The sequence below is a fragment of the Gouania willdenowi genome, chromosome 16 (genome assembly GCF_900634775.1).
Source record: "Gouania willdenowi chromosome 16, fGouWil2.1, whole genome shotgun sequence".
In the NCBI taxonomy this organism is placed as follows: Eukaryota; Metazoa; Chordata; class Actinopteri; order Blenniiformes; family Gobiesocidae; genus Gouania; species Gouania willdenowi.
This window is the reverse complement of record NC_041059.1, coordinates 37,263,946-37,286,093: the sequence shown is the minus strand read 5'-3', so window position 1 is coordinate 37,286,093 and position 22,148 is coordinate 37,263,946. Positions and strand designations below refer to the sequence as shown.

At 40.8% G+C, this 22,148-nt stretch overlaps 1 protein-coding gene across 5 annotated transcripts in view; it reads left to right on the top strand.

The window, feature by feature from the left end:
• cep162 (centrosomal protein 162) overlaps positions 1-22,148 on the top strand; it is a 53,991-nt gene that overhangs the window by 14,839 nt on the left and 17,004 nt on the right. For 3 of the 5 annotated variants that reach the window (XM_028471669.1, XM_028471667.1, XM_028471666.1), the window contains exons 5-15: positions 6,889-7,032; positions 8,386-8,554; positions 9,446-9,525; positions 9,602-9,657; positions 11,509-11,539; positions 11,619-11,687; positions 13,841-14,050; positions 14,133-14,214; positions 17,351-17,609; positions 18,229-18,448; positions 20,068-20,204. In XM_028471669.1, coding sequence (XP_028327470.1) covers positions 6,889-7,032; positions 8,386-8,554; positions 9,446-9,525; positions 9,602-9,657; positions 11,509-11,539; positions 11,619-11,687; positions 13,841-14,050; positions 14,133-14,214; positions 17,351-17,609; positions 18,229-18,448; positions 20,068-20,204 — 1,457 coding nt within the window. Of the gene's footprint in view, positions 1-6,888; positions 7,033-8,385; positions 8,555-9,445; positions 9,526-9,601; positions 9,658-11,508; positions 11,540-11,618; positions 11,688-13,840; positions 14,051-14,132; positions 14,215-17,350; positions 17,610-18,228; positions 18,449-20,067; positions 20,205-22,148 lie in introns of those variants that run through there. The other 2 variants (XM_028471668.1, XM_028471670.1) reach the window with 2 other exon arrangements.

Below are 22,148 nucleotides of genomic sequence, written 5' to 3'. Positions count from 1 at the left end.
ATTTGGCCTGAGACTCACCCCAGAGCCATCAGCCTTCCAGCGGAGACATGCCTGGCTCACTGACGGCGCATGCAGCTCCCCCACACGTTTCGCCGTTGCCACAGCAAGAAGAAAGGCCGTCTTGAGAGACAGCCACTTCAAATCAGTGTGTCCCAGCGGCTCAAAGGGCGGCTGGGAAAGGGACTGAAGGACAACTTGCAAGTCCCATGATGGCGACCCATAGACCCGACGTGGTCTGAGTCTCTGAGTCCCTTTCAAAAACCGCTTGACCATATAATGTGATCCCACCGTCTGGCCATCCACCTTTGTATGATTGGCCGAGATAGCAGCCACATACACCCTGAGGGTGGAAGTAGTCCTGTTTTTGTCAAAAACTGACTGCAGGAAACGCAGTATTGCCACCACTGAACATGCTCCCGGCACCTCGTTGTGAGTGTGCCACCACTCCACAAATAGCCTCCACCTGTTAGCGTAAAGCGCCCTGGTGGATGGTGCTCGACAGTTCAAAATTGTGTGGGCAACCGCCCTATCGCAGGACGCCAAAAGTTGATCCACGACAATAGGGGCCACAAGAACAGCCTCAGACGACCCGGATTCGGGTGCCATATGCGGCCGTTGACCTGAGACAGGAGGTCTTTCCTCTCCGGAAGACGCCACGGTGTCCCCCGCAGGAGTTTGAGCAACAGCGGGAACCATGGTCTTCCTGGCCAGCATGGGGCAACCAGAAGCAGGCGGAGACCACCCTGCTGGGCCCTGTGAAGCGTTGCTGGTATGAGGGGGAGTGGAGGAAATGCATAAAGTAGGCCGTCTGGTCAGGTATGCGCCAGGGCGTCCCGCCCTAGGGGGCTGGTCTCTTCTCTCAGAGAGAACCAGAGAGGGCAGTGAGTCGTCACCTCTGAGACAAAGAGGTCCACTGCTGCTGTGCCAAACGTGGCCCATATCACAGCCACCACCACTGGATGAAGTCTCCACTCCCCGGATGGAGGTTTCTCACGGGAGAGGAGATCCGCGGCAGTGTTCCCGAGACCAGGAACATGCATTGCCCGGAGGCTCAGGAGGTTGGGGTAAGCCCACATGAGAAGCCGGTGTGCCACCCGCAGACACGTCAGAGATCTGGTGCCGCCCTGGTGGTTGATGTGGTACACAGCTGAGGTATTGTCTGACCGGACGAGAACATGCTGATCTTTCAGAACAGTGAGAAAGTGCCTGAGTGCCAGGAATACAGCCTGAAGTTCCAACACATTTATGTGCTGCCGCTTCTACTGGGCACTCCACAGGCCCCTGACAGTCCTGGACTGCCACACAGCACCCCAACCCATAAGGGGTTGGGGTGCTTGACAACCTCCCGGCAGGAGGCTACCCTCCCCATGGGTACACCCGACATTAAGTATTCCCTCCTCCAGGGTCGGAGGGTAAGGAGACACTAGGCAGACACCCTGACCACCTTGTGCCGGTGGCGGCTGGGGTCTAAATGCAGGCTGTTCATCCAAACCTGAAACGGGCGCAGTGCTAGACGCCCCAGTGGTACGACCATGGATGCCAAGGCCAACATCCCCATGAGTCGCAGGACCAGGCCATACTGCAGGAGGGCGCCATGCTGGAAACGCCGTAGAAGGCCTAGGATGGTGGAGACTCGCTCTGGAGAGAGTGAGGCCCGCATTACTGATGAATCCAGCACAAGCCCCAAGTACCTCACCACGTGGCTGGGTACGAGGTTGCTCTTGGCATAATTCACCTTGAGGCCTAGATTGCCTATGTGACTGAAAAGAGCAGCAGTGTCCCTCAACACCTGCTCCCGAGTCGGGGAAATGACGTGCCAGTCGTCCAGATCGGGGAGTATTGAAACTCCGCTGGCCTGTAACGGTGACAGAGCAGCTGCCACACACCGAGTAAATATTCGAGGGGCCAGGGATAGCCCAAACGGCAGAACCCTGAACTGATAAACCTTGTCCATGAACATGAAACGAAGGAACGGTCTGTGATGACGGGCAATGGGAACATGAAAGTAAGCGTCTTTCAGATCCACCGTCACCAGCCAGTGTCCTGCTGAGACAGTCCGAAGGACATCTGCTACACGCAGCATATGGAAGATGAGAGAACTTTGAGAAACCGGTTCAACCCCCTCAAGTCCAGGATCGGGCGAATTCTGCCCTCTTTTTTGGGCACAAGAAAATAAGTGGAGTAAAACCCGCTGAGGCAAGCCTCCGGTTCCACTAGCTCGATGGCACCCTTCCCCAGAAGGGTGACTACCTCGTGACGTAGCACAAGGGATTTTACGGGATCTCTGACCACAGTGCATTTGATCCCGCTGAATGTAGGGGGCCGGCGTCGGAACTGTAATGTGCAACCTCTGGATAGCGTGGACACCACCCAAGGGTCTGTGGTCTGCTCTTCCCAGCAGAGGAGCTGCTCTTGGGAAAAGAGTCCAACGACCGGCCCCTGAGGTTCAGGTTCCGCCCCCCTTGCCCCTTGGGGCTCTGGGGGCGTGGCGACTTGGTGCAGAACCCCTTGGCCCCTGAGCAGATGGACGTGTGGCTGCACGGTGTTGCCGATTTCCTGGCACTGTGATGTGCAGGCCCCTGGGCTGCCCAGACGGACGAGCAGTCGGCCGTAGGTATGGGCGATCTGCACCCATACCTGCCAAATGTCCCTGCCTAGGAGGGCCAAATGTCCCTGCCTAGGAGGGGCAGGGGGAGCCTGGCGCAAACTGGCAAACTGCTGCCTTGCTTGGCCAACCTGCACGCTACGCTCCAAGGCCTGCAATGCCGCTGGGCCAAAGGTCCAGTGTTCTGCGACATGGCTCAGATAGAGGGGACTGTGCGGGGCAGACCTGGCGCCGAGCCAGCGTTATCGTTGACATTAGCCTGCCTAGCACCCTGGTCATAAACGCGACTGTCTGCAATGAGGCATCGCTGAGGGACTGAGCTGCAGGCTCCCCCCCGGAATCCTGCAAGGTACTCGACAAAGCCAGTACCAGGTGTGACAGAGAATTACCTAACCGTCCTATTCGGGCAGCAATGTTATAACTGCGAGTCAGAAGATCGTCAGTCAATCTGCACTGAGGCCGGGGGCAGCGTGCATCCGGTCTCACAGCCTCATCTGGGGAAACTATCAGGGCTGCAATGGCAGGCTCTACTGGAGCTAGCTGTTCCAAGCCATAGCTGCCAGCATCATGCATGGCTGTCAGAGCCCTGCCATCGCTTGTTTGATGGGAGAGAACCCTCGAGTCAGGCCAGCATCTGTGGAGCTCCGCCATGTACGGGTCAGAGGGAGGCACCACAAAGGCCGAGGTGTTGGGGGGCCTGCCTGAAAAAAGCATTTGCCGTTCGGGTAGGGACCGGGGCTTCATCCAACCCAAGGCGTGCCAAGGCCGCGCGCATTGCCAGCTGCACAGTGCCACGGCTGGACTCTGAACCTAGAGAAGAGGTCCTACTAGAACCCTCTGAAAATGCATGAGAAGCCTGTGAGGCAAGCTCCCCATGCCCATCCCCGTCAGCGTCACCAAACAGGGTACATGATGCTGCCGTGGACAGCGCATCCTCCTCCTGAAGGTGGGATGGACCTGCAACAGGGTTAGCCGCGAAGGCTGACGCACCGGGCTCTGCCTGTAGGTTTAGCAAGATGGCCTTAATCTGAGCAAACTCGGTGGTGAGAGCATCCACCTTATTAGCCAGAGCATCAGTCTTCCGAGGAGGATCGGCAGACGCTGTGCCGGCACGCTTAGCAACGCCGGTGGCTCTACCTGAAGAGGGCAGGTCTATTGTGCCCTCAGCCAACCTGGAGAGTCGCAGTGCACGAGGCATAAAACTGCAGTTCATGCACCCCCTCTCTTAGGTGGTCAATGCCCAGGCAAGCAGGACACTGATCGTGACCGTCATCTGCCTGAAGGGAGGCCATGCAGGAGATACAAAAATGGCAGTCCATTCTTCTCCAATTCTTCCCAATATTAATTAATATTTTATTAATAATATTATATAAATAATAATTAAACAAATTATTATTATATGAATAACAACTATTATGAATAATAGTTATTATGATAATTATATTAATTATATACAATAATAATTAAATTAATAATAGTTATATTGATAACCGCCGAGCCGCAGCGGCTTCAATGAAGGAACTTCACTCAGGCCAGCGCGCGCACCGGCCTGGAGTGATCTAACTGTGCTCCCAGTGAATCTAACTGGAGCAACACCACAAACGCAGCGTGCACACTGCGCGGCAATGACACACTCAAACACCGGCCGCCGCTTAGCAGCAACATGCTGGGAGGTCCGCTAACGATGCTAACAGAGCAGCATACAACACAGCAGATTAACCGTAGCCATTTAATCACTGAAAAGAGACAGCGGCGTAGCCGCGGAGCTACCGAGTCTGAACCAGCACACAATCACAAGGCGAAACACCGCCGATGACATCAAAGTGTACAGTACTCACCACCTCAGGCAGCCCCTGGTAAACTGGTCACTAAGTCCCAGCCCCACTTAAGGAAAAACAGCGAGTCGCAGCTTCTAGCGGACGAGAACACTTGAGGCGCCAACCTTACGGTTCCGAAGCTACAAGCGACAAGCTGTGAATAGCAACAACCGACCTGCTATCGTTATCCGCAATCGCGAGAAGATAGAAGGAACAGATCACCTGATGACACCGGTAGATATAGACTCTCCGGGTCATCCAGGGGTCACAGGTGACTTTGTTGATATAATTACTCGACCTGCGCATGCGCGAGATGGAACATCCAGTGCTTTAAGCACTGCCTCTGGCGGTCAGTAAGGATGAAATAGAACAGGTATTTGGGATCAACGTGTCTAAAATTAAGGCAGGTTTTGGTGCAGATCACAGAATAGGACCTAGTCAGTTTATTCAGAAAGTTTCTTTCTTCCTCCTCACAAAGTAAAGCTTCAGCTGATTGGATTGACTGTAGCGGTTTATTCCAGTTTAAAGCAGCGGTGTCAAACTCATTTTAGTTCAGGGGCCAGTTTAATCTGAAGTGGGCCACAGCTTTTATGCAGGAAAAGGGCAATTTCAACATAAATGTGCCTTAGTTTGTACTTCCACATACTGTATAAGTTACATATGATATAGACTATATCCCAGTATTAGGTGACCTTAAACTTATATTCACTTACATTTTCTTGATATTGTGAACAATTGATATTTCATTTAGTAGAATTATAAGTACTTATTTTTAGGATTAGTCTGGTTTTATTCTAAGTAGGTTTGAAGGTAAAGTTTCAGAAGGTTGATGTTTCACCTACAATATGAATTCACTCAGCTCATTATTCTATAACCTATGAAACGGGTAATTAAGAGAACTTGTTTAAATTGTACCTAACGTTTTAAAATAAGTCTACAGACATTTTACAAGATAACCAAAGGAATAATGCATGTGGTTTAAATCTGCCCTCTCCTCCCTCCTGCTGTGTGAAGCTGCTGATAACCCTGTACCCAAAGCTAGCCGTGAGGCTTCAGATCACAGCTCAGGGTCAGACCCAGACCCAGAAGGTTCCTGTGTAGTGAACAGACAGAAAGACTCCTCGATCAGTCTGAGCACAGACAATCAGGGAAACCAGCGCTGTGGCTCAGCAAGAAGGAGAAGTGATGAAACTACTGGTTCTTCATCAGCCAACACAGACAGTGAAGATGGTAATATAGCTAGCTTAGCGCCTTAGCATTCCTGTAGTCCTCCTGATCCCTGTCTTTATGAGCCTGGCTTCACCTTTGGGTTAAAAGTTTAGAATCTAAGCATTCCAGTCATGTGGAGACAGGGCCATCTATAGGGGGGAATAAAAGGGAGATATTAATCCATAAAGTCAGTAAAATGATGGTCCATTGTTTTATGAATCTGTGATAACCACATTTATTTATTGGTCTGAATAATATCCACTGTTATCCAGGAAGTTTAGTATTATTTGTTCCATAATGTATAGTCATCTTAAATATGTAAATACTTGTTTTAATCAGAAATAAAATGGGTTTAAAGTGACCAAAAGTTGTGGAAAATGTTGTGAAATGGTATTTTGAAAACCACAGAAATTGGTTAAAAGATAAAATGACCAAAAACGTACAGAAAAAGTGGTAAAAGGGGTTATAAGTGTCGATATTGCAACAATTAGTTGGAACATCTAGTTTAAATTGGTAAATAATGGGCACAACAAATGAATGTGGTTAAATTGACAAAAATAAGCTTGAAATATGGTAAATTAGGTTAAAATTGACAATAATGGGTCAACATATGTGACATTAGGTGGAAAAGTGGTGGAAAGGGTTTATACATGCCAAAAATGTCTTGAAAATGGAAAACAATTTGCAGAGAAGTCATTGAAATGTGAAGGAGAAGTAGCAGAAATTGGAGTAATTTAGCAAAAATGCATTAAAAGGAGCAAAAATATGGCAAGAAAAAGTGATGAAAATAGGATAAAATTTGGCAAGTTTGTTGTCGTCGCAGAAAAGGAGCAAAAATAGACTGAAATTGTTCCGAAAATATTCTTGTTTTTTGAAGGCATCTGGCGACCCCACCTAGTGTCTTGCGACCCCAAGGTTGAGCACCCCTGAGTTAATTCACCATCTTCAGAAGGATCAAATGTAGACTATCGTAGAAACTAGCTGTGTATAGTAGTGATACTTTTACATTTTAGTTTGTCCTTTATTATGTTTACATAGTTTTAATTCACAGTTTTAGATGTTGGGACACCATAAAAGTATGTTGATGCAATATAAACCTGTAGATGAGCATTTCCATATAGTGTAGTAGATGTATGATTTATAATCTGATTTAATCCATTGTGTATACTGCAGGTAATCTCATTCTCCGCTCAGTGTGATGGTTGTTGGTTCAATGCCGCCACCTTCTTTTTGTAACTCCTTTTTTTATCGTGCCAGAAGTGTCAGGGTCCATGACGTTTAGAAAGTCTCTGGGGACGTCTCAACCCATTCAAGAGGAGGATGAGGGTCCAGGACTGGCTTGTTTGAAGGATGATGGACCAGAATCAGGCTTCCTCTTCAAACACACTCTGGATACTGAAGGTGAGTCCAGGATATCGCCTGTAATAAAACAAATGGAGTGTTACAAATGGAGTGTTACCTGTTCTATTCTATATTCTAGTTTTTCTGTAGAAAGCCACAGTTTTTAGTAGGGGTGAGTATTGGCAAGGATGTTGCAATACGATACGTATCACGATACTTGGGTCACGATACAATATTATCATGATTTATCACGATGTATTGCGATATTCTACACAGTTAACATTAAAAATTAAACGTAGAGATGAAAAATCAGATGTATGTGTTCATCAGTAGATATTGATCATTCAGAGGACAAATTGAGTCAAAACTGTTTGCTTCAAAACATCCTATTTATTATTTGTTATTAGTGTTTTTGCACATTTTCACTGAAAAAAAGAAAATGCAGTGTTACACGCTGTCATAAAATAAAGTGCAACAAGTTTCTTTTCATTTAAACTATTGTGTAGAAGTCTCAAAGTAACCATGACAACATAATGACGGCATTGTAACAACTGTAAGAGAGAACATTAGGGATAAATCACCCTGAGTTACTGACAATGCACAAAAATAAGAAATAATAATTTATCCTATTGTATCAGTTTAAACACTGATCTGAACAGATTATGTGAAAATAAAATGCCTGTGCAAACATAAATATTGCAGGTATTACATGCTGCCATAAAATCACGTGAATCAAATAACCATTGCAACACATTGAAGGCATTGTAACCACCACTGAAATATTGCACAAATATACACAAATATTGATTAAATATATGTGGATGAAATACAGGCAAAGTTTAAAAAGTTAAGGATCGTCCCGGTAGCTGTAAGGTGAAATGTGTGATCACATTTGTTTTCAAAAAGAAAAACACTAAAAAATGCAGCATGTGAACAATGCTGGCTTTAAAGGTTCAGGGCTTTGTTACCAAAAGCACTACTTGTTTAGAAAAATAACTAAGGTACTCCAATATGATAAAGTGCACAAATAATCTAGCCAATAAGTTGAGAAAATGTCAATGTCAGCAGAATAAATATGAACCTTCAAATCAAAATATTGCTCTTTTTCATTCAGCTGCTGAGGCACAGCAGTCTGTCCACATTACTGGAGAAAAGAGCAGCTCTCTAATTACTCTTATTATGGTCCTGTTATTATTCCCAGTTGGAAAGTGTTGTACACATGCTTCTGTATGCACTGTAGAGTCACTCACAGTCAAAGCAAACAGCTGCAGACTCAGTCCACAATGTTAGAGGGGATATATGCACAGATTGTGGGACCTTTAGAAACTTTTATTTTTTTTACCACTGATTTTTGGCTCATCTACAAAGGAAGTGTGTTGTTTTTTAATCCTTGGTGTTTTGTTTTAATGATAGAGTCGCTATCAGGACTAGCTCTGACTTTGACCAATGTGGGTTCAGACACTCGGGAGGAAGAGGAAGAGAAAGCAAAGTTCTTTGCTAAGCTTGAGGCGGAAGCTTCATCAACGATAGATTATTCCAAGCTGAATCGAGAGCTGGATTCAACAAGTTCTACTAACGTCAGGTAAAGATGCAGCTTCATCGCATTAAAGGTGCAGTCTGCAGTTCTTATAAAAGTGACTGTTTATCATATTTGCTAAAGCTGTCACTATATAAGGACAGCCTTACATGAAACCAGTAGTTTGTGTGGAAAAAAACAGGCTCATTGAGCCCCGCCCCCTGCTGCTCCTGCAGCCTTTGGCAGATTGCCAGAATGCACCGCAACCGAGCAAAAAGAACCAATTAGCACCAGGAATGTGTTTAATGGACTGTCTGACAGCTGTTGCTCACAGTCCCCGCCCCTTTCCCGGAACTGGAGCACTGTCTTTTTTACAGTATATGGTCTGGAGGAGTAGAAGATGGAATTAGCAACTTTTCTGCTAAAAAGTTAATTACTGCTGCTTGATTTACATTATGTTTGATGTGTAATTGTTACACTAGAACTCTGTGGTGCATGTGTTATTCATGTGTGCGCAGCAGCCTCTGTCTAGGTTGCTGTAAGTGTGACACTGTGTTGTTGCTGCTGCTGCTGAGGTGTGTGCGCATTGAGAGAGAGAAGCACTGCAGTAATATGCTTTTAACAGAGCATGTTATATTACTGTGATGTTACTGTTGGGCTAACGTTAGCTTGTTAGCTCCTCTGAGGGAGGGACTTTGGAAAGTTTGGAGGCAGGGCAAGAGAGCATGGGAGGGGAAGAGGGGGATCTGAGAGTTGCGGACTGCACCTTTAACCAATAACGATGGGTAGGAAAGTTGTTGATATTAATTCCATCGTTTATCTTTGACACTGACGTATTCATTTTTGCATTATTTTGGTCTGTTATAAAGTACTGACATTTTATAGACCTTTTTAGTGACTGATTAAAAAAATAATAATAATTTTAAATGTTGTACTGATGATGAATTTTGTCTCCAGGGAAGTAGAGGAAGCGGTGGATAATAACGATGCATCCCAAACTAAGGCCAGAGTCTCAGAGAGCAGCAGAGAATCTCCAGGTAAAATGTCTGAATATTGAGATCCTCTTTCCTTCGTCTTCCTTTGTGTCGTCCTAACACTTCAGTGTCTCTGCAGGCTCTCCACACTACAGCGAGGATTTTGATGATGAGGAAGTCAAATTTCCTACAGAGGTTTGTCGTCACATAATCCTTTTTCCTGCTTCTTCAATCTTTTTTTCCATCCAGTCATCTTATTAATTATAGAGGTATTTACAGAAAAAAATCATGTTCTGAAAATGTCATAATCCACCACCCTCCCTTCCCTTATCCCCTACATATCAACAGGAAGAATCAATAATAAAACAAAAAACAAACAAATAAAATAGAGACAGAGATAATATGCATATACATTAAATAAAAAAAATAGTTCAGTTTACCTCATTCTTATGCATAATTCCTCATCAAAAGCTCCCTCAGTTTTCTTTAAGTTTTACAATATTTTCTCTGGTGCATTATAAGACGACAGTTCATTCAATCACATATTATAGCATGGAGATGCAACTCTTTTCCATTTTAGGACAATACACTTAAGTGCAGCTATTAAAGCCATTTTAACACATCTGAAATTATATCTAAAACCTAAAGGTAACATAGATGATTTAAACGGAACACAGAATCAATTACTTTCCCAATCATGTTCTTAAAGGTCCTTTATCATGCTATATTAAGATCTTCCAAAATCAACTACAGCCACATATGGGTAATATTTTACATTTTGCAAAATAAAATACTAATTTCTTAAGAAATATGACTTATTTTCTTTCCACCCGAAAGTTGAGACACACGGTTTCTCAGAGCGCCGCTTCTCCCCGTGTGAGTGCCTCCCATTTCATGACGTAGCCCTAGATCCCCGACAGCATGGGCAACAGACACGCCCACAAAACTTTGTAAACAGTTCCAGAGAATGTATTTCAGATATAAAGACAAAGAAGTGAGTATGGCTAGCATTTCACTAGAGGTTTATTTTACTTATGGCTGTGTCCTCTCCATTAGTGGGTTTTATTGTGGGAATCGTTCTGGTTTGAAGATATAATTAACTGTACAATTCACTTTGGAACTGGCCAAGGTTCATCAAGCAGTCTTCTGTAAAGTGACGGTCACAGACTAACGGATGCTGGATGGTGTGTTGCGTGCTCCCAGAGATAAATTCCAACCACTTCTGGCGAGTAAACTCTTTTTTAGGAAGTTTGAACACATTCCGAGGACTTTCGCAGTCGAACGCGCGTTTTCGGTTACCAGACATTATCTTTTAGTACAAAAACAAAGACCCTGTGCAGAACAATGACCATCCAAACAGATGTTCTTCGGCTGCTTGCATGCTTCAAGCACCAGAGAGAATGGGCGTGTATGTTCACTTCCTGGAGGGGACGGTTCAGAATTCTAGTGACGTCACTAGAATTTGAACCGCTCGTTTCTCAGAAGAGGCAGAGAAGCAGCTCAGAGAGCAGGATTATGGAGGATTTCTCAGAGATGCAAGAAGGAATCCCAATAATACTTTGGGGGTGTTTTTGATAAGGAATTAACATTGTAACAAGGTTAAAAGCTCAAAAAAAGTTGATTTGCATGTAATAGGACCTTGAACAGTTTTTCAAAATTAATTTACTGTAAATGGGAACATGACCAATACATATGAATAAGAGACCCAATCTCATCTAGGACATAGAGCCGAGAATTCAGGATTCATTTTGTTTAGACGCTGTGTTATGTAAGATATTCAATGAATTAAATTAAATGGTTGCAGCCTAATGAAAATGATAATTAAAAGCTATCAACCTGTTCAGGAGTAAGTATATGTTTTTAATGTATTAAAAAAATAGAATCTGCAATGCTTGTGTTTGAGTTTAAAGTGTCGTTAGCCTGTGTTATCATCAACCTGTGAAGCAATGCTCATGTTTTTTCAAAGCTGTGTCATGTTTGAAAGGTGAAATAATAGTAGCTGCCATCCTTCTGCTGCAATAAATGACTACTTCTTTGGTTTTTCAGATGGCTCCAATATCTCCAAATCTTCCCAAAGGTAAGACGGTCACATATTAGAAAGAGCCATGAACGTCTTTGCTCACTGGAGACGTTTATTCACTACAAATATTTTGCAGTTCCTCTGTATGATTCTTTCGACAACACGGTGGGAGAAGGAAAGAGATCAGACACTCCACTGGACAAAGGTCAGGGAAAACAAAAACCAGTACCAGGCAGTATAACAGTATATTATTGTTATTATTAAAAGATAAAGAGTACTGATGTGTCCTACTCAAGTAAATGTACTGTTACTTGATTGAAATGTAGACAAGTACAAGCACAAGTAAGTCACACATAAAATACTCAAGTACAAGTCAAAACATTGCTAATTGCAATGCTTTAATTGCTAACTAACTAGCGCTTAGAAAAATCTTAGAATTCCTGAAATTTTAAGATTTTTTCTTCGAATTTTTCCTTGATAGGATAAAAGTAATTCACAAAGCATCTCAGGTCCTAAGGTGTAAAACTGTTAGGAGGACGTTTAAGAAGCCTAATAGTGTCTTAAACTTAGTTTAAAAATAGTTTATTTATGTTTAACAGTGACTTAAAAAGATGCTACCAGCTCATATTTATTTTCATTATTATTATTATTATTATTATTATTATTATTATTATTATTATTATTATTATTATTATTATTATTATTATTATTATTATCCCCCATCACAAAATGTGGGAGGGAGATATAGGTTTGAGCTCCGTCCATCTGTACGTGTGTCCGTCCGAGTTAAAGGGAACAGCTTTTCTCAGAAACTGTTTAAAATAGAATAACCAAATTTGGTGTGAGGCTTCAGGGTATCAATACCTTGATGGAGTTCAAAAATGAGAAGTGCGCAATTATTTTTTCTGGAGTTATTGCCCTTGTTTCGTTTTTCTTTACTCTGTTCGAGGTATCTTCAAAGGGGACAGCTTCTCTTAGAAATCGTTTAAGATAGTTAGTAATTTTATATTGTGATGCGAAAATATTTTCTTGTGTAAACATCTAAATTCTTAGATTTAGGACATTTAGGAAAAGGTTGTCAGTTATAATGAGAACCAATCTGGTGGGGGATGTTTTCTTCTTCTTATTATTATAGGGTTTCTGGTTTGTTTTTTTGCACCATCCACAGAGTCACATTCCTTGTATTGTTTTAAACTCTAACTGGCAATGAAACTATTCTGATTGTGACTTTTCTCACACAGCGTAACTTAATATCAGCCTTGTATTGCTGCATGATTTGTTCGCTCCCTTGTTTGTGTGCTGTAATCTACGCCCTCACTTTGATATGCCTCGTCCCTTGTGCCGTGATCAGGACCCAGTTTCCCACTTAATACTCTTGTATTTCACTTTTTAAAAGAGCTCCAGCAATCACAGGAATCACTGACAGCTGTGTCTGCTCCACCATTAATATGAAATACATAAAGCGGTAAAATTACCAACGTGTACAGTTAACAGCAATAAGTAAATCAGTATTATGATCAGCATGTGAATGAGGTTCAATCATTTTAAGCTGTGTACAAATGATTTACTGTTGCTGAAATAAATTCATTTCATGATTACACATTTCCTAATGCAGTCCATGTATGATCAGTTGATTTTATTACTAGGAGCACATTTCCTTTTGTTTTTTTCCTTTCTCTAACAACCAATCACAGCTCTTATCAGACTGCATCATACATAACAATGGGGTCAACCACACCTCCTCACTAAGATAAACATTTCTGTCAACTTCTTGCTCAGAGTTGCTCTCAGAAAGTTACTGAATCTCTTTTAAGCTAAGATTCCTTGCTAGGAATGTTTAGGCTACATTAGGAGCTCTCTGAGGGACTCTGAGACGCTTTGTGAATACGATGTAGAAACTTAAAAACAAAGAGATCAAATCTTGCACAATTAGAACTTCATTTATTTCCCACAAAGGCATCTGTATAAAATAAAAGGATTGTCAAAATTTACAATTATTTAAAAAAAATAATAACTCCAATTAATTAAATTAAAAATTTAAAAAAATGATCTGGCTCTAAGTAAAGCTACATTTCTTAACTTTAAAACTGAGAAGATAACCTCCATTCAATGCTGTTTTAATCATTAAAACATTACGTTTAATCAAAATGTTATTAAATGAAAGTAAAATTAATAATTTAGAACAAATACCCATAATAGTAACTCAGTTACAGTAACGTGAGTACTTAATCCCTTACTTTTCATCTCTGCATGAGGACAAGTCGTATGAATGTCATGTGTCTGTATCTGACAGAGAAATGTTAGAATCTTAAAGCCGTCCTCTGTTGTGAGCCTCACTGCTCTTATTTCTGTGTGAAGCCCAGTCCTACGTGCAAAGTGGAGCATCAGAGATGGACGCTCTTCAGGAGGCCTACAGACAGCTTCATGTCGTGGAGTGCTCTGCTGACTCCTATTTGTCTTTGGATGAAGGAGGAGGAGGAGGAGGAGGGCGATCCAGCAGACCTGGGACGCTCTCTTCTTCTCAGCAGGCAGCACACACCCACAAACCTTCTTCCACAAATGATTCAGGTCAGAGAAAGTCAGATAATGCAGATATGTAGGATTGTATGTCGGAGGAATTCACTGCTGCTCCATGCACATGTGTTTTTAGAGCTTCCTACTGCAGAGGAGCTGATGAGGCCCATCAGAGCAGACGACGACAGAATGAGAGGCTTCACTCTGCAGCCTGTTTGGTGAGAATTATTAATGCACTTTAAAGGTGTAGCACAGGGGTTCTCAATCTTGAAGTCAGGACCCCATTTGGGGTCATGAGACACTGTGAGGGGTCGCCAGATGCCTTCAAGTAACTAAGAATATATATATATATTTATTTATTTTTTTTACAATTTTAGCCCATTTTTGCCCTTTTTCTGCACCAAACTTTCCATATTTCAACCTAATTTCATCACCTTTTCTTGCCACATTTTGCTTCTTTTAATGCATTTTTGCTACATTTCTCCCATTTCTGCTTCTTCTCCATCAAATTCCAATGCCTTTTCTGAACTTTTTTTCTTCTTTCAAGATATTTTCAGCATTTATAAACCCTTTCTCCCACTTTTCTCACCTAATGTCACACATGTTGACCCATTATTGTCACTTTTAACCTCTTATCACCATATTTCATGCTTATTTTTGCCAATTTAACCACATTCACGATTTGTCATGCACATTATTTTCCAACTAATTGTTCCTACTTTTTAAGTTACATTACCTCAACCCTCTCCCACATTTCTGCAACATTTAAGCCAATATTGACACTTTGAACCCTTTTTTTTATACCACTTACAGTGTCTGTTTTAACTCTAATTTACAGCTTTTAACCAATTTCTGTGGTTTTTAAAAAAACATTTCACCATCTTTTCCACAGCTTTTGCTCACTTTTAACCCATTATATTTCTTAAAACAAGGACTAAACTTCCTGGATAACAATGGATATTAATCAGATTAATAAATAAATAAATTAATAAATGGTTTTCACAGATTCATAGAACAATGGACCATCATTTTACTGACTTTATGGATGGACCCCAAAAATCTCTCCCCTTTATTCCCCCTTATAGATGGTCCTGTCTCCACATGACTGTTCTTCAATGTTCATGTCTGTGTTCAACCACCTTCAGTTACAGTGGGGGTCAGTGGTCTCTGGAACCTTTTTTTGGGGGTCGTGGGCTGAAAAGGTTGAGAACCACTGACATAGCATGTTTTTTGCTCTCTGACAATAAAAAGCATCAATCTGCTTTTTCAGGCTGTGAGGAAACATTTCAGAACAAAAATAAAGTTTTAGTATTTGCAGATTCAATAGACTTTTCTGTGGTCTATTGAAATGAAAACGACTCTCGGGGCGTTGCAGACATTTGCCCTCATTTATCAACCATTCGTACGCACAACCATATTCACACAGGCTTCGGTATTTATCAGTTTTTCTGACGTGAGCGTACGCTACGATTAGATCTCTCTACGCAAATCTGAGTGAGATGATTTGTGGAAATCTGAAGTCTGAAAATTTTTAGGAAATCCCATGCACTTCAGTCTCAAAAAATTCAGAGTTTTTTTTACCAATTGTTCCTTATTAATTCAATTGACACACTGTGAATATTTTTGAGATATGGATATTTTAGTGAGGGGGGCGTGTCTCGATTTTCGTGCTTTTTTTTTTTTTTATTTTATTTTCATTTTCTATTATCTCAGGAACTACATGACATAGGAAACTGAAATATGGTAGAGTAATACAGCTCCACCTACATCCTATCTGGTGGACATGTCAGCTCATCAGAATTGGAAAGATGTTTGTTGGCGTTTGGGTCTGGAACATGTTTGGGCCTTCAGTAAACTACTTAATATATGCCTCAGCTTCCTGTAATTTAATCAGCATAGAGCTATGTTCATAGACTGTTCACATCACTAATATTTAGTCACATATAAGCATTGGTTCTTAGGTAAAAACTTTTTTCATTGGCCCATAACTGCATGTGGGAATGTCTTTAATCTTTCTTGGGATATAAAACTATTTTTCTTCATGTGACTTTGATTTTTATTTTGGATCCCGACTTTGGGTTATTTCACCACTCGTTGATATTGATAATCCTTTACAGAAGCTTAGCTCTGTGTTTTATAATCATTTATTAATATGTTTTCCACAAGTAGGTGGAGCTGTATTACTTTACCAAATTTCAGTTTCCTATGTCAGTGGTTCTCAAACGTTTTTAGCTCTAGTCCCTCTTTCTCTTATCTCTGCATCCAAGTACCCCCTTTGTCCAATTACAATATTTTGCTTAGAAAACAATTTTAAAACAATTATATAGAATAATGATGGAATGAACGAGTAATAACACACATTTTAAATAATCTCATTTTGTAAATACGTTGAAATAAACAGTATTTAGTGCAGTGGTTCACAAACTTTTCCCATTTTGATATCAACAAGTGGCGAGCCCAAAGATTTTTTTTTTCTAGAATTGGTTTTTGATCATGTTTAAGCTCAGAATTTATTTTATTTTTTTTACTGCATTTTAGTTGAACTAGATTTATATTTCACAAAGTGAAATTATTATATACAGTTGTTTAAGATTGTGTGTTGTTATGTTTAGTAATTTTTTTTTAAAGAATACTAATTAAAAAAATTCCAAAATCTATTTTAACTCCTCAGAAATTTCAGGCGACCCCATTTAAACTCCAGGTGACCCCACATTGGGTCCCGACCCCAAGGTTGAAAAAAACTGATTTAATGGCTCCTGAATAGATTTATTTCTATAATTTTTTACATTTCACACCTGGGGTGGCATCAAAACTGAAACTTTATTTGTTAATTTTCCACTTTCTCTCTCTCAAGTACCCCCTGTAGTGCCCTTGTGTATCCCTAGGGGTACACGTACCCCCATTTAAGAAACACTGTCCTATGTGATGTAGTTCCTGAGATATAAAGCTGACTTTGACTCTGACTATTGGAACGTGAAAATGGAAGAAAAATAAGAATGAGCGAAAATTTAACCTATTGAATAATCACGGAACAATTGGTAAAAATTTCAGAATTCTTTTGAGAGCGAAGTGTACGGTCATTTGTGAAATACATGGAATGACCCAATAGTAACATGTGATTGTAATGCTTGGTTTTAACTCATAGAGGGCAGTCACTGTTACATTTGTCCAACAAAATAAAACAAAATTTAATACTTAAAATGTGAAGAGTTGGACTAGAACCAATTAACAACACTTCATACATTTGTTTTCAGCAGAAAAAAGTGTTTTGTTACTTTTTAATAGTAGCTGATTTCTAATTTCCTACACTATTTAAGCTTCTAAAGTATTTTCTTTCTGTTTTTCTGATCACAGTCCTCTGACAGAAAAGAAACTCCACTCCCCAGAAAGAATAAACCAAGCGGATGATTTAGAATTCCAGTCAAAGTTGCCTGAAAAATTTGGACCCACTCTTGTGAAAAGTGGAGCTTGTGGAACGACAGGTCCTGCATCTACCTTCTCAACTGCTCCTCCAGATTGGGACCTGACGTGGAGCATCAGGGAAGAGGTGGAGAGGCTGATGAAGGAACAGAACAAAACCCCGTCTTATAACAGCAAAGCAAAGAAACAACAGGTAAGGAAAGACTTAAATGAAAACTGCTAATCAACGCTTTGGCTACTGATGGATGTATTTACCAGGGTTGGGGTCAATTATAATTGTAATCACGTAATTGATAATTGATTACAATTTTGACATCTGTTGCTGTTGCAATCATAATTGAATCATAAATGGTTGTAATTATAATTATAATAATGATAATAAGAATAATAGATGGATTTCATGTAGCGCTTTTCATAAACACTCAAAACGCTTTACATTGATGTGCATTATTCTTTCACTCCACACACAGTGGTGGTAAGCTACTATTGTAGCCACAGCTGCCCTGCGGCAGACTGGCAGAAGTGAGGCTGCCATAGCGAACCATCGGTTCCTTTGACCACCACCAACACTCACGCACACACCCCATTCATACAAGGTAATGTGCCTTGCCCGAAGACCTCCAACCCTTTGATTATTGAACGGCCCACTCTACCACTGAGCCTCAATCGCCACTAATTGCAATAATGCTGGTCACCATATTCATAATTGAATTGTAATTGAACATGAATATGGATAATGGAAGATGGAATTGTATTTAAAAAATGTAATTGATTTCCTCCTGGTGTTAACTAACAGTGGACTTCCCCTGCAGGCCCTCCATGGTTCATCCCCCTCCTCCTCAGTGAAAAAACCCAGCGTGTGTTCAGTGAGAGGGAGGGGAGTGGACATCAGACAGACACAGACAGCAGCTTCTACTACACCAGGGACGAACAGAGGCAAAAACAGGTCCACCTTCCCTCCTCCTGGTCCCCCACCACAGCCACAGTCTAAATCTAAAGTCGTCAAGAGCCGAGATAAGGCCAGATCTCCAGGTGCTCACTTCAACACTACCAACAGAACAGAATAGAGGAGATCTAACTCAGAGCCTTTATCACAGGGGCGGGGCCACAAACATGTGACTGTATCTGTATCTGAAGGTTACATGATCAACATTCATGTCAGCATTAGAATAATAATGACTAATCTGAGCATTAATCTGAGCATTGGTTTTTTTGTGGCAAATTTGTGTTTTTGTTGTTTTGTGTATTTTTGATGTTGTTTTGTGTATTTTTTGTATGTCTGGAGTCATTGGCCCTCATTTATCAAACGTTCATACTTTCAGATCTGTGTGTTCGACCATATTCACACAAGCGTCAATATTTATCAATTGTGACGTGATCGTACGCTACGATCAGATTTGACTCGTGTACGATAATCTGTGGATTTGTGGTGCAGCAGCAAAATCTGACTGAGACTGAAAATAACGTATTAAACAAACGTCAGCTGTCATTTAAGCTTAAACAGACACACAACAGATCGCAACAGATTATTAAAACAATTAAAGTTCATTTAAAAAAAAAAAAGCTCACAATATTACTGATGCCACTTTTTTGGTTTTCCTTCCACGGAAAACCATATAACCCCGCTAGTGAACTTCTCTATTGTCTGTGCACAAGCGTGTCGGCCCACCCAGTGCTCACACATGCTTTGTCCTAGAGAATGAGGTCCTCATAAATTATGCTTTTTTATTTTTACAATTTTCAATTTATTGTTATTGTTATTTTTAATGTTTTTATTTCTGTCTATTTAGTGGTGGAGCTCATTTGCATTGTTTTGGTTTTATTGTTTTTATGATGTCATGTTGTTTAAATGTGCTATATAAATAAAGTGGATTAGATTGAATGCATGTAAATAGTCTCTTAAACTTTTACAAATGGGCTGCAGTATTTAATCAGTAATGTGATGAATTATTGGTGAAATTGGCTGAAGGCATAATAAACAATCAACAACATTTAGTAATTTTTAAGGGTTTTGTTAATTTCTTTTAATGTGATATTTTTGCATAAAGCGTGCGGACAACTGATGCTGATATAAACGTCATATCCATGCGTCTCTGGGATCTCTGCTGTGGAGTTGTTCTCAGTGCACACGGGGGGGCAGACTTCACCTGCTCAGTAGCTGATCCTGATCCACAGAGCATTTAAATGAGCTCCTTTAAGTCCAGTTTTCACACAATCAGAAAGTACATTTTTGTTTTGCTTCACCTCTGATATGAGAATGTTGATTTTCAGTGGGCGGGGCCTCTAAAACAGGAGGGAATAACATGTTAATGACGATCAAATTCAGCCGCTGCATTTATCAACACCTGATCAATTGTACACTGAGATTGGCCATAAATCACATGTTGGTTCATGGTTGATTCAAATGTACACCTGTTTTTACGCAAGGTTGATAAATGAGGGCCGCTGTATGTATTTTTTCTGTTATTATGTGTGTTTTCTTTATCGTTTTGTGTACTTTTGTTGGGGGCAGTACAAATTAAACTAAGGGCCACATGTGGTCCACGGGCCTTCATTTGCCGATATCTGATCTAACTATAGCAGACGTTTCCTGGACTTTTCTGATCATATTGTATAACAGTTTCTGTGTGTGTTCAATGATGTGATTACAGACTCCCCTGTGAGGGTGAGCAGTGAGTTGATATCATCGGTGCAGTCCTTGGTGGATGTTCTTTCACAGCAGACACACACGAGCAGAAGTCCCCATGAAGGATGTCCTCCAATCAGCTCCCAGGAACCTTGTCCACATGTCAGTACCATGAGAACACGTTCTAGATACAAGTGTTACATCAGCTGGAGCTAAACTTCCCTCACACAGGTTCAGTTATCATACCTGACATTAATATGGAGCATTTGTACACAAACTAATTGTATTCCTGCATTTCTATTTACACCAGTGGTCCTCAAACTCTTTGGGTCATTCCCCACTTTGATCGAAAAACTTTCCCCCAAATAATCCTGACAACAATATTTCAGAACAAGTAATATCATGTTTTATAATGAATCAAAAATCTAAACCTAAATGTAACCAATTGAAAAACAAATGTGAAGGTGCAGTAGTCAAAAATACAGGAAATGAAGAATCATTGTTTGCATTTTGTGACAAAAAGTTTAAGAAAACAAAAAAGGAAATTCACTGCACGTATGAAGTAAACCAACAGGGAACAAGTTACATCATGTTTCATAATGCCACTAACATATTTCATGAATAAATTAAAACTCCAAAATTAAATTAAACTAATCACAGGCATGAAAACCAAATTTAAAAGTGTTAGTTAATGACTAATGGTTAATAAGTCAAAAATACAGGAAATAAAGGAACATTTTTTTGTACTTTAGTTTCACGCTACATTTTTTGCAGTGTAATAATTTAATGCTCTTTTAATTTCTACTACATTTTTAGGTTCTCATTATTACTTTTTTTGTGTGTCGGCGTTTTGTTTAGTGTTATTGACCCTAGAAAGGCATTTGGTGTGAAATTGAAAAGTTTCTATTGTCATACTTCTATTCCCCACCAGGGGGCGTGTCACACACTTTGAGAAGCACTGATCTACACCCATTTAATTTTTGCTTAAAGCTGCAGTATGTAGAATTGTGAGACTTGTATGGAATCAACTATGCTCCCCCTCCTCTTTTCTGTTTTGTATTCGCCAGTATCCTTGTGAACGTGCACAACTGTGGAGCCCTATTTTCTCAATAGAGACGAGTGACTAATGTAGGGACTTTATCTTGTATTCTTTGAGTTTTCACTCTGTAGTTACAGCGGCCGTGAGCTCCTCCACCTTCCCAAGGCGCTCACATGTGTCTGCAGTGATCCCAGCAGCAGGTCAGAGCGGACCCACACATATGTTTCTCCTAGGTTTACACACGGTTTATCCCGTCTGTTATCACTCTCTCTCTCTGATACCAGTAAGTGGGACGGACAACGCACGGTAACAGACGTCTGCTTTGACTCCGCGCCAACCACCGTGGAGTAGGGGTGTGCATTGCCATGAAAGTGACGATACAACGCGAGTCACGATTTGCATGTCACAATGCGATATATCCTGATACTAAACAATACAATATACATCACAAAATATTGCATATCAATAATTACAAAGTTCACTTTTACAAGTACAAATGGTAGGAAATACAATATATAAATAAAAAAAAATTGAACTTGCGAGAACAAGTAAATGGTAACTGTAATTAAAGTACCAATATCAAAAACAAGTGGTGTGTTTATCAAACTGTCAAATTCCATTTTTCAAAAAAATGCAACTTTTGCTTGTACAACCAATTCTGATTCTGGAAAGTTCTTAAGTTCTTTAAATAAAAAAAAAGTAACTACATACATCTATTAAAGTGCTCAGTAAGTTTTATGAAAATAAAGTGCAATCAACTTCCAAACTAAAATGCATGAGGAGTGAGGTAGTTTAACAAGGTCTGATGTGGTTCACTGACACACAGTGACCGGGAGTTTACGTGCTATGTATATGTTAGCACAATAAAATGCTTTTTACGTAAAAAAAAATGTGATTTAAAAAATCAATTTGGACAATCCTTTAGATTGATGCAATAATCGTCTGGTGAAATATCACGATATATCGCCTAATCAATTTTTTTCTTGCACCCTACTGTGGAGTGCGTTCCATCCAAGTATGTTTGTGCTTTTATTCTGTTGCTTTTCCACGTCTGCCTTCCTTGTTCC